The 13,190-nt window shown below is 36.2% G+C and overlaps 1 protein-coding gene across 5 annotated transcripts in view; it reads left to right on the top strand.

Annotated features, from left to right (window-relative positions):
- The window catches only part of HSPBAP1 (HSPB1 associated protein 1), a 73,583-nt gene that overhangs the window by 56,977 nt on the left and 3,416 nt on the right, over positions 1 to 13,190 (top strand). For 4 of the 5 annotated variants that reach the window (XM_081302818.1, XM_081302816.1, XM_081302817.1 and 1 more), the window contains one exon: positions 7,119 to 7,202. The exons of the other annotated variant lie outside the window; for it this stretch is intronic. In XM_081302818.1, coding sequence (XP_081158944.1) covers positions 7,119 to 7,202 — 84 coding nt within the window. The remainder of the gene's footprint in view (positions 1 to 7,118; positions 7,203 to 13,190) is intronic. 5 annotated transcript variants of the gene reach the window in all.

Below are 13,190 nucleotides of genomic sequence, written 5' to 3'. Positions count from 1 at the left end.
ATGGGAGAGGGAACACAGCGCCTTCTATTGGTGAAGAGGGAAATAGACTTTGGAAAAAGATGAGCCCACAAAGCCATTTCCATCAGGTTAAGAGAGTTTCAAGGCATGGGTACCTGAGCATCTCTGCAGTATTTATTCACAATTAATGACTATTCAGGGATGGGGTTGTAGCTCAGCGGCAGAGTGTTCGCCTCCTATGCGTGAGGCACTGGGTTCAATCCTCAGCACCACATAGAAAAATAAATAAATAAAACAAAGATATTGTTTCCATCTACAACTAAAAATAAATTTAAAAAAATATCTGTTCAAGTACAATAATACTGAACCTATGTACATAAACTAGATTGGAATATATACAGGTTGTGGGCAACACATGCAGACAGAATTAAGAATGGTTTATTTCTGGGCAAGAATGGTGACTATTTCTGAACTATTTCTAAAGGCATTATACTTAGTGCTGCTACTCAGTGGGGAAAACTTCTTTACCACATTGGCATTGCTATCCAATATTTTATTAGCAATATGAAAACTTTTTCATAATCTTTTTAAAAATTTTTCTATTTTTATAAATTTATAAAATTTATCTTAAATTTTGCATCATAATTATACATCATAGTGGAATTCGTTGTTATATATTTGTATATACACACAATGTAACAATATAATTTGGTCAGTTTCATTCCCCAGTTTCTCCCCTTCTTCTTCCTTCCTCCCTCTTCGGGTTCTCTTCCTCTGTTCTGCTGGTTCCCTTTCTCTTTTCACAAGATTCCTCTTCTCATCTTTTTTTTTTTTAAATCGTTTTCCCTCTAGTTTCTACATATAAAAGAAAACATACCACCCTTGACTTTCTGAGTCTGACTTATTTGACTGAACACAATATTCTCAAGTTCCATTCATTTTCCTGAAAATGACATTATTTCATTCTTTTTTATGGAAGACTAAAACTCCGTTGTGTATATATACCACATTTCCTTTATCTGTTCATCTGTTGATGGACACCTAGGTTGGTTCCAGTATTTGTTGTGAACTGTGATTCTATAAAACATGAGTATCCATATGTGAGTAGAGTCTGATCACTATTTTTTTAGGATAAATCCCAAGGAGTAGTATAGCTAGGTCATATTCCTAGTGTTCCATTCCTAGTGTTTTGAGGAACCTCCATACTGATTTCCATGGTGGCTATACTAATTTATAGTCCTACCAACAGTGGCAAGTAGTCCTTTTCCCCATATCCTCTCCAATATTTATTATTATTTGTATTCTTTTTAAAATATTTTTTTAGTTGTTGATGAACCTTTATTTTATTTATTTACTTATGTGTGGTGCTGAGATCTTTTTTCCCAAAAAAAAAATATCTGTTTATTCATTTGCCCATTTATTGATTGGGGTTTTTGTTTTGTTTTGTTTTGGTTTGGTTTGGCTTTTGGTGGTGTAAGTTTTTTGAGTTGTTTATATATTATGGATATTAATCCTTTGTCAGAAGAGTAGCCAGGAAAATTTCTTTTCTCTTATTCTTTAGGTTCTCTCTTCACACTCTAAATTGTTTCCTTTGCTGTGTAGAAGCTTTTTAATTTGCTGCTATCCCATTATTGGTATTATTTCCTGAGCTTTAGAAATCCCATGCAGAAAGTTGTTGCTTGTGCCTGAATGTTACAGTGTTGATCCTACATTTTCATTTAGGAGTTAGGAAAGTTTTGGTCTAATTCCTAGGTCTTTGATCCATTTTGAGTTGATCTTTGTGCAGCATGAGATAAGAATCTAGTCTCATTCTTCTGCATTATGGATTTCCAGTTTTCCCAGTACCATTTGTTTAAAAGGCTCTCTTTTCTCCAATATATGTTATAGGCACCTTTGTCAAGGATCAGCAGGCAATTTCTGTATGGGTTTATCTCTGTGTCTTCTATTCTGTTCCATTCGTCCATGTTTCTGTTTTTATGCCAGTACCATACAGCTTCTGTTACTATAGCTTTATAATATAATTTGAGGGGCTGGGGATGTGGCTCAAGTGGTAGCGCGCTTGCCTGGCATGCGTGCGGCCTGGGTTCGATCCTCAGCACCACATACAAACAAAGATGTTATGTCCGCCAAGAACTTAAAAAATAAATAAATATTAAAAAATTCTCTCTCTCTCTCTCTCTCTCTCTCTCTCTCTCTCTCTCTCTCTCTCTTTAAAAAAAAAGAAGAAGAAGAAGAAAAAGAAATACAGTGGCTAGGATTGGGGCTCGGTGGTAGAGTGCTTGCCTAGCATGTGGTAGGCACTGGGTTCTATTCTCAGCACCAAATATAAATAAATAAATAAAGGTCCATTAACAACTAAAAAATTTTTTTTTAAAATAATAATAATTTGAAGTCAAATATTGTGATGCCTGCAGCATTGCTTTTTTTGCTTAAAATTGCTTTATCTTTTCTGGATATTTTATTCTTCCAAATGAATTTTAGGACTTTTTTCCCTTAGTTCTGTGAAGAATGTCATTAGTATTTTGGTAGGAATTACATTGGATCTGTATATCGCTTTGGACAGTATGGGTATTTTAACAATATTAATTCTGCCTATCCATGAACATGGGTGGTCTTTCATCTTCTTCAATTTCTTTCTTCATTGTTCTATCATTTTCATTACAGAGATCTTTCACCCCTTAGATTTATTCCTGGTGTTTTTTGTTTGTTCATTTTGTTTTTGGTTATGGGGATGGGGGGCAAGGAGATAGTGGTATTGTGAATAGGATTGTTCTCCTGATTTTTTTCCCCAGAAAATTCATTATTGGTGTATAGGAAAGCTATTGATTTTTGTATGTTGATTTTGTATCCTGCTACTTTGCTTATTTTTTAAATTAGTTCTAGCAGTCTTCTCATGAAGCTTTTTGGATCTTCTAAGTATAGGATCATATTATCTCCAAACAGTGATAATTTGACTTCTTTCTTTCCTATTTGTATCCCTTTTATTTCTTTCTCTTGCCTAATTATTCTGGCTAGAATTTCAAGTGCTAAATTAAATAGGAATGGTGAGAGTGAACATCCTTGTCTTGTTCTGAATTTTAGAGGAATACTTTTAGTTTTTCCACATTCAGTATTATGTTAGCTTTGGGTTTATTGTACATAGACTTTATGATGTCAAAGTCAGTTCCTTCTATGCCTAGGGGTTCTTCATTGCTTTTATCATGAACAGGTGCTGAATTTTGTTAAAGGTTTTCTCTGCACCTGCTGAAATGACTAAATGGTTTTTTTTTGTCCTTAATTCTATTTGTGTGGTGAATTACACTTATTGATTTATATATATTGAACCATGCTTTCATCCCTGGGATGAAACCCATTTGGTCTTTATGTATGATCTCCTTAATATATTAATGAATATAATTTGTTAATATTTTACTAAGGATTTTTGCATCTGTGTCCATCAGGGATACTGATCTACAGTTTTCTTTCCTTGATGTGTCCTTATCTGGTTTTGGTGTCAGGATGATACTGGCTTAATAGAATGAATTTGGAAGTGTTCTGCTACTTTCTATTTAATGTAATAGTTTGAAGAACATTGGTATTAGTTCTTATTTAAAGGTCTGGTAGAATTCAGCTGAAGTGATCCTAGGCTTTTCTTTGTTTGGAGACTTTATTTACTACTTCAATCTCATTGCTCGTTATTAGTGTGTTCAGATTTTCTATATCCACTTGGTTCAATTTGGACAGGTCATATATGTCTAGAAATGTATCCACTTACTTTATATTTTCCAATTTATTGTAATGTAAGTTTTCAAAATAGCCCCTAGTGATCCTATGGATTTCTGTGATATCTTTTATGATATTTTCTTTTTCACCTCTAATTTTATTAATTTGGTGGTTTTTTGGTTTTTGTTTGTTTGTTTGTTTTGGTTAGTTTGGCTCAGAGTTTATCAATCTCATTTATCTTTTCAAAGAACAAACTGTTTGGTTGATTAATTGTAATTTTAATGCTCTATTTCATTGATTTGGGCTCTGATCTTATTTCTTTCCTCCTACTGGTTTTGGAATTGGTTTGTTGTTTTTCTAGGGCATCAAGATGCATCCTTAGGTTGTCAATTTGGGATCTTTCTGATTTCCTTATGTAGGCACTCCTAGATGTAAACTTTCCTTTTAGAATCACCTTCAGGGCTGGGGATATAGCTTAGTTGGTAGAGTGCTTACCTCGTATGTACAAGGCCCTGGGTTCAATCTGCAGCACCACACCAAAAAAAAAAAAAAAAAAAAGAAAGAAAGAAAAGAAAAAATCATCTGCAAAGTGTCCCAGAGATTTTAATATGTTGTGTCTATAGTCTCACTTGATTCTAAGAATTTTTAAATTCTGATTTCTCTTGTCATCATTCAAAAAGTAGTTTATTTTTCAATCTCCCTGTGTTTGTATAATTTCTGTAGTCTTTCTTGAGGCTGATTTCTAATTTCATTCCATTATTATCTGATAAGATACAAGGAATTATATTGATTTTTTTTCATATTTGCTAAAGTTGCTTGGTGCCTAAAATATAGTCTATTTTGCAGAATTTTCCATGGCCAATTCAGAAGAAAATGATTTTGACATCTATTCTCTAGATGTCTGTTAAGAGGTTTTCATAATCTCTTATTATGGATGCTTTATTCCCTTGATTATTCCCCTCCCCTGTCTGTCTTCCTTCCATCACTCCCTTTTAACTGGCCCTCTTCCTGTTTCTTTCTCATTCAGGTACTGCCAACTCATACAATTTAACTTGATCAAGTTTCCTCCACCCTTAGCTCATTCCCCACTGACTTCTTTCCCCTCAGCCTCTGACAACCACTAATTTATTTTCTGTCTGCATAGGTTTGCTGTGATTTTAGGTATTTCACATAAGTGAGACCAGACACATATGACCTTTTATGTATGATTTCTTTTGAGCATCATCCATATTATAATATGTTAACATCACTTTATTCTTCTTTAAGATTGAATAATATTCTGTTATATAGATTCCTGTATATATTAAAGGACTCTATATACATTCACAGGTCTTTATTCATTTAATGAATTTATTCATTCATTAGTTGATGGACATTGGGTTATTTCCACTTCTTATGATAATTCTATTTTGAACATTGGTGTACAAATTTTTGTATGAACATACGTTTTCATTTCTTCTGGGTTAGGTACCTAAGAGTATAATTTGTAGATCATATTGTAATATTATGTTTAACTTTTTGAAGAATTACCAACCTGTTTATTATAGAGGCTCTACAGTTTTACATTTCCCCCAATAATCTGTGAGTGAAGAATTTTTTCACTTTTTCCCCCACCCATGATATATTTTTTTAATTATTATAATTCCTATAGCCATTCTAGTGGGTATGAGATAGTTGCCAATTCATTTTTTCTTCCATCTTTAGTAGCCAAATTTGAATGACTGGTTTTGTCCATCAGATTTCCTTACATGCTGCCTGTTCTTTGGTTAACCATGTACAAGTTCTCTCTCACCACTTTACTGAAACTGTATTTTATGATAAGACATTCACGTCTGTGTTACTCAGCTCTCAATCACTGTGACAAAATACTGAGAAAATAAACTTAATAAAGGAAAACATTTGTTTTGGCTCATGGTTTCAGAGGTTTCAGTCCATGGCCACTTGGCTCTGTTGCTTTGGACCTGTGGTGGCACAGCACATCATGGTAGGAGTACATAGCACAAGTAGATACTGCCATTATGGTGGTGGGGATGCAAAAGATAGAGACAGAATGGGGCTTGGGCCCCCATATCACTTTCAATTGCACACCCCTAGTGACCTAACTTCTTTCCACTGTGTCCCACCTCTTAAAAGGCCTACCACCTTCCAGTGGCACCACAGACTCTCAACACATGGGCCTTTTGGGGACACTTCAAACTACATGAACCTCTTTTATTAGGAGTGTGGGAAGCTCTGGAGATTTAACCCAGAGGTACTTTACCACTGAGCTACATCCCCAGCCCTTTTTGTTTTTTAATTTTGAGACACAGTGTCACTGAGTTGCTTAGGGCCTTGCTAATTTGCTGAAGCTGACCTTGAACTTGTGATCCTGTCTTAGCCTCCTAAACCACTGGGATTACAGGTATGTGCCACCATACCTAGCCCATATCCACCTCTTTGTAACTAAATCCAATGGCCTTTTTAATGCCCAGTTCTAAAAGGAACTCTTCCCATCTCCAAACCCTGCCCCATTAGAGCAAGTGTCACTGGTTTCCTAAATCCAAAAGCTTCAGATCATCCTCATTTGCCATTCTCAGCCTTCAGTAGGCAGTCTCATGCTGAGTCTGAGCAGTTACCATTCTTCTTGACTTTGCACATTGCTTTTGTCTAGTAAAACTTCCTGTTTAGATCTTTCAGTAATTGGACCATCACGAGAATCTCCTGTCCTTTTCAGACTTGCTCTTAATGTTACTCTTTTAACCAACCTCCTACTCAGAATTTCTCAGTGTCTCCAAAGCTACAGGATGAAATCCCCATTCTTTATTCTGGATTCAGGGTCCACCACAGGCCCTCACGTGGTTTTCCCAACTTACCTCCCATCACTCCTGCTGCAGCTGTAAGTCTGACATACTCAACCGTCTACCTCTTCTGCCAGTGTCGCTTCTTCCTGGCATGTGCTCATTCTCTTCTCTAATTTCTCTCTGTGCCCTGGTTCAAATCACACTTTCTCCATTCCCTAGTTGCATCCTGCTTCTCCCACTTTTGAAGTTCTCAAGCCCCGAATGTCCTCTCATTTACTCGGGCCATCTTCTTACATGTGTCTTCTCCTGGGCTCGATTGGGGACTATAAAAGGACAGAAACTGTGTCCTTCACTTTTGCCTGTGCCTTTCCTCAGAATGCATTCAGCTGTTCTGCGAGGAAAACCTTGAATCTCAGAAGCCTTAAAAGGTGGGCAGAGGAGGCTCGGGAGAAGGAGAGTAGAGAAACTGGCAGAAGCCTAGGTACAACACATTAACTTAACGGAGAAAGGAATAAAAGGAAAAAAGACTGTGGTTTTTTTTTTTCTTCTTTCCCTTTCCTTTATGAATTCATTTGGCTCCCCCCCCCCCCCCGGCCAGCAGCCTCAATCGGGGTCTGATTCTAACTTAATAATGAAATGTCCAGTTCTTGTGCTAACTGTTTTTTGTTTGGTTTTCAGGTTCTGTTTGTCCCCAGACACTGGTGGCATTACGTCGAGTCCATTGATCCTGTCACTGTCAGTATAAACTCATGGATTGAACTGGTACTTTCTTTTGTTGTTGTCATCCTTATAAAAATGCACAAAGTCCCTGCTTTTGATATATAAAGCCTGTCTATAAAATTTGGCAATTAATTTATTTAACTGACACTCTGATTGATTTGATTTGATATGCTATGATTCTGTCTTCTGTTGATGGACATTTACATTGGAAATAGAATTCTTAGAGGCGCTCCACTCTCCTTTCTCAAAGGATCCACGTGATGGGCACTGTTGTTGACATGCAGAGCCCTCTGCCGTCACCAGTGTTGTTAGGATTGTGTTGGAACTGGAGAGATCTGCTGTATGTGCTCAATGGAGGCAGTCCCATCCCACACCGTCTTGTTCTGGAAGTATCTGCTTCTGGATTCAGGGCCCTCATTGCTAGTTATAGAATTCTTAGTCTCAACTTATATATTTTTTCAAAGCAGAGTCTTTCAGTACTTGGTTTTTATCATTGATTTCTGCCAAAAACCTTTTCTCACCGATATGGTATCCTGAATCCTGGTTGCCTGCTCTGTTTGACAACTACAATAGCTGCCTGTTATGCTCATGTCTGTCCCCTTAACTTGAGGCCTTAATTGCATCTGTGCCCTCTTTAATCCCAGGGCCTCATTGCATCTCTGATCTCCTTAACCCAAATCCTTGATTGCATTTCTCTAACTCTCTTTGTAGCTTCCTCCTCCCCCACAGTCAGTGTTCACTCTCTTTTGGTAACAGGAAGGACTTTGGAACATAAAAACATATCAGTAAAGAAACTAGAGGTTTGGGGCTTGCAAGAAGAATAGATTCAGGGGACATGTGGCAGGTATCTTCAAATACTTGAAAAAGAAAATGTACTGTTTCAGCAACAATGGATAGGGCTGTACGCAATAAGGAGTACTGCACAGGAAGCTGCTCCATATAGACGAAGGTGGGGGGAGTGGTATAAACTTTGGAGTGTAGGTGAAAAGTGTGGCAGGAGGTGAGTAGACACAGGAATCTGCTTGAAACTTGCTGAACTGGAGTTGGAGTAGATTTGCAGTGCCGTCCTTAGAGCCCACCTCTGCTGCCAGTGCCAATGTCACATCTCCAGTAGCCCTAAAGCAAGCTCCTCTGTTGTTCAACAGTGGAGCTGTCGTCTGCCTGCGTATAGTCATATATATGTGTGTGTGTGTGTGTGTGTGTGTGTGTGTGTGTATATGTATGTATATATATATATATAAGTAATATTTTATTAGTTGTTCTGGATATTTATTTATTTATTTATATGCGGTGCGGGGGATCGAACCCAGAGCCTCACACATGCCAGGCAAGTGCTCTACCACTGAGCCACAACCCCAGCCCCAAATAATATATTTTTAAGATGTTCCATTTACATTAAAATCCCAATACTGATATTACTATTAAGCATAAAACTTGTAAGTAGAATTGGAAATTTCATTGCAATTCTTTTCATCATTAGACTATAGCCCATGAAAGGGAGGAGAGTACAAAGGGTTTTGTTCAAAAGTTTCAATGTAGCCAGGCGCAGTGGCACATGCCTGTAATCCCAGTGATTCGGGAGGCTGAGGCAGGAACATCGCAAGTTCAAAACCAGCCTCAGCAAAAGCACGGTGCTAAGCAACTCAGTGAGACCCTGCCTCTAAATAAAGGGTTGAGTGCCCCTGAGTTCAATCCTTGGAACTGCCCCCACCCAAAAAAAAGTTTCATTATAAAGGAATTCTGTTCATTTGTGGCTGTGTTGATGATATTCCATTAGGTTCATTTGTTGCAGTTTGTTTAAAATTTTAGGAGTTTTTCTTCATTTTTTGGTCTAATTTAATAATCAACATGTAAATCATTTGATTTGTCAAAACTGTATTAAAAGGTATGCTCACAGACATCCCCATTTCATGCCTGTCTCCTCCACCCCATTCCTCCCAGCCCCTGTAAGGATCCATTTTTATTCATTTCTAGTTCATCATTCAAGTGTGTCTTTTTTCTGCAAGTGTGTGTGTGTGTGTGTGTGTGTATGTGTGTATGTGTAAAACTGATGAGTATATTTATCTGTGAAAATAAGTATATACAATTTACTTTTGTGCATATATAGTTACTTCCTCTCTTTCTTACACAGAAAGTAATAAACTATGGTGTTCTGTGCCTTATTTTTTAATTTAAAAATGATATCTTCAATTTGCCTACATAATAGTACAGAGAAATCATCATTTGTTTCTAAACAGCTATATACTACCCAATCGTGAGAACACTCCACTGTTATTCAGTAGACCCCCTGTGGATGGACATTTGCATTCTTTCCAATCTTGTGTAATTACAAATAATGCCAGTGAATAACCTTGTGCATTTTTTGTTTGTTGAAGTACATCCCTGGGGAAGATTAAAAGTGGGTTTACCAAGTCGTAGGATAAATATATCTTTAATTTTACTAGGTTTTACCAAATCCCATCCAGTGTGACTGTGCCATTTTGCATTCCTACCAGGGGTGTAGGAGAGTGCCTGTTTCTTCCAGAGCCTGGTAAACAGAATGTGTTGTCAGATTTTATTGGTTTTAGTTTTGGGGTTACAGTGAGAAAGACTTTTCCCTTTTCTGAGTCCTAAAGGAATTTGCCGATGTTTTCTTTTAGAAGCTGGATCACTTCATATTCGTTTGCATTTAGATCTCTTATTCTTTTGTAGGTTTTCACTATATGGTATAAAACCGAGATCTAATTTTATCTTTTTCCAAATGGTGATATCACAGATGTCATAGGTTTAAATGTCACCTTAATCATATACTAAATATGTATATATCATAGGTCCATTCCTTCCACTGGGCTTTCTACCTGTTTTTCATCACTTCTACCCTGCTTTATTTAGAGAGGACTTACTATTTGTCTTTAATATCTGAAAGACTGACTTCTCTCATTACTTTTCATATACTGTTTAAAGTCAACTTGTCTATCTTCAGGGGAAAAAAACCTACTGATATTTTGATTTAATCCATATTAAATTTCATATCAACTTTACGATATTGAATTGTCCTGTCCAAGAATAAGATGCCTTTCCTCTTGTCCAAGTCCAGTTTTCTTTATTAAAGGAATATTTTAAACTTTTCCTCACTTAGGCATTGTACATTTCTTTTTAAAGTTTATTCCTGGGTATTTCATGTTTTTTTGCTGATTGGCAAGAAGGATCTGCTTTTCCCTTATATCTTATTACTGGGTATTGTTAGTATATGTGATGGTTATTGATTTTGGTACAAATTTGAATTATTTTGTTGTAATTTGTTATTGACTTTCTTGGATTTTTCAGGTGTCTCTCAGGTTACCAAAAATGAAGATAGTTACTTCTTCCATTTTAGTTTGTTTGCCTATAGTTATTTTCCTTTTTCTGGTGATATTGGCTAGTACATCCAATTCAATAGTAAATAATGAAGATAACTGCCAAATAATGAAGATAACTGCTAAGAGCCACAGCCAAGTAATATGACGCATGGCATTTTTGGTTGAAAGGTGACGCCAGCAAGCCATTGAGATGATATGATTATGTTAAGATTTACATTCATATGGAAATTGGACTCCTGCTGTTCACCTTGGCCTGCTACGGGACTCATGTTACGGGACTCCTGGAGAGTTCCCATTGGTTGGGGAAGTGCAGTAGGAGGGAATTCCGGGGGAGGAACCTCCTCTGGGGTTCCAGGAGAAGCTGTGTGTGGATTGGCAATCTTGGGGGGGGGGGGGCATTGGCGGCAGTTTCAAAAATAAAGTTTGTTCCTGCTTGAGTGGCTCGTGATTTTGTGCCCAGCCAGACTGCGGCAGATAACAGGTATACTTGTTTTGTTCCTCACTTTATTTTTTAATTTTTATTTGTTCTTTTTAATAGACAGTAGAGTCTATTTTGGCATATTTATACAAACATGGAGTATAACTTATTCTAATTAGGATCTCAGTCTTGTATGTGTACATGATATTGAGATTCATGGGGTATACTCATATATGTATGTAGGAAAGTTATGTCAGATTCATTCCACTGTCTTTCCTATTTCCGTTCCCCCCCTCTCTTCCCTTTATTCTTCTCCTTGTCTAATCCACTGAACTTCTATTCTTCTCTCCCTCCCCCTTGAGTTAGTATCCACATATCAGAGAGAACATTCAACCTTTGGTTTGGGGATTGGCCTATTTCACTTAGCATGATAGTCTCTAGTTCCATCCATTTGCTGGTCAGTGTCATAAAGTCATTCTTTTTATGGCTGAGTAATATTCCATTGTGTTAAAAAAACACATTTTTCTTTATCCATTCAATGTTGGTTCCATAGCTTAGCTATTGTGAATTGAGCTGCTAGAAACATTGATGTGGCCATGTCACTTTAGTATACCAAGGAATGGGATAACCGGGTCAAACAGTGGTCCCATTCCTGGTTTTCTGAGGACTCTCATAGCTTTCCAGAATGGTTGCAACAATTTGCTGTCCCACCAGCAATGTATAAGGGTATCCTTTTCCCCACATCCTAATTAGATTTATTATTACTTGTATTCTTGATATTTGCTATTTGGTCTGGAATGAGATAAAATCACAGTGTAGTTTTAATTTATATTTCTCTAATTGCTAGAGATGTTTTTGTTCCTTACTTTAAAGAGAATTCTAGTGATTTCTCTTTAAAATGCAGCTTTAGGATTGAGTATATTTATATATATTATCAAGTTAAGTGTATATATATATATATATATATATATTTTTTTTTTTTTTTTAATCAAAATCAGGAAAGGGAGACTGGAGATGTAGCTCAATGGTATCATGCTTGCCTAGAATGAGCAAGGCCCTGGTTCAATTCCCAGCACCACAGGGGAAAAAAGAATCAGGAAAAGGTGTTATTTTGTTGAATGGATTTTAAGTGTCAGTGGAGATGATCATATGATCTTCCTCTTTGGTAAAAATATGGTATTGTAGGAAACTATATCATTTGATTTTTTTGATATTAATCACCCTTAATTTCTAGAACAAATCCAGTTTGCATCTTTTTTTTTTTCCAATTTGGTCTTAATGTACTATAAGATACTGATTGTTCATATTTTATTTAGATTTGAATTGCATGGTCTCAATAGTCTGAAAGATTTCACCATGGTCTTTCTAAAACCTTATTATACACTGTCTAATTCTTCTAGAGGGTTTTTTCTAGTTCTTCAGAGGGTTGGTATCATTGAGTATAAACAGATCTCCAGGAGGTACTCACAAGTTAGGTAAACGATACTGAGGACTCGATACTGAGTTGAAGTGGACAATTTTTGTCCTTCATCAAACTAGGACTCCAGTTCCTTATTTACCTTCCTCTGTACAGTTCACAATTTAAAGACCACTTGTTCCTTTTTTAAAAACTAGAATGCAAAACAATAATTGACTAATTACATTTTCCTCTGCTATGTGTTGCATATTGTATTGTCAATTATTAGAGTGTTTGTTCTTGTTGCCAAATTTAGCTCCAGAAAGCTCTTAGGTCTTAAAACCTACCAAACTCGCAGAACTTTAACTCCAGTTTCTGATGTTCAAAGATCCAGAAAATAGTGGAGAGTCTACTTCTGTGCAGGTGATATAATATTTATCTCCTCTGAATTTTTCTGTTAAAGAAATGCAGCTTCTGTCTTTTTTTTTTATATATTCCCTGGGAGTAAAGTATATTCTCATTGGTGCCTTTTCATCTCCTTATTTTTTGGAGTATTGAAATGTATTTATCACTATTTTTTCAAAACTTTGCTAGAAAATTTTTTCATTAATTTTAAAGGCTTTCCTCTTCTTTCATAATCTTTATTTAGTATATCTTTTATAATATTTCTACATGTAAAAGGGTATATATGTAATACATTTGTAATATATAAAGGATAATATAATGAATATTAGTGAGTCTAATCACCTAACCCCCAAACTAGAAATATCACCAAAGACTTGCTTTTGTGTTGTGCTCTTTCCAAGCCCCTCCCTCCATTTTTTCACTGTCTTCATTCTTTCTTTTTTAAAAAAAAAAAAAATTCTTATTGGTGCATA

Source organism: Spermophilus citellus, assembly GCF_964194105.1.
Source record: "Spermophilus citellus genome assembly, chromosome: 7".
In the NCBI taxonomy this organism is placed as follows: domain Eukaryota; kingdom Metazoa; phylum Chordata; class Mammalia; order Rodentia; family Sciuridae; genus Spermophilus; species Spermophilus citellus.
This window is presented reverse-complemented; position numbering and strand designations above follow the sequence as displayed.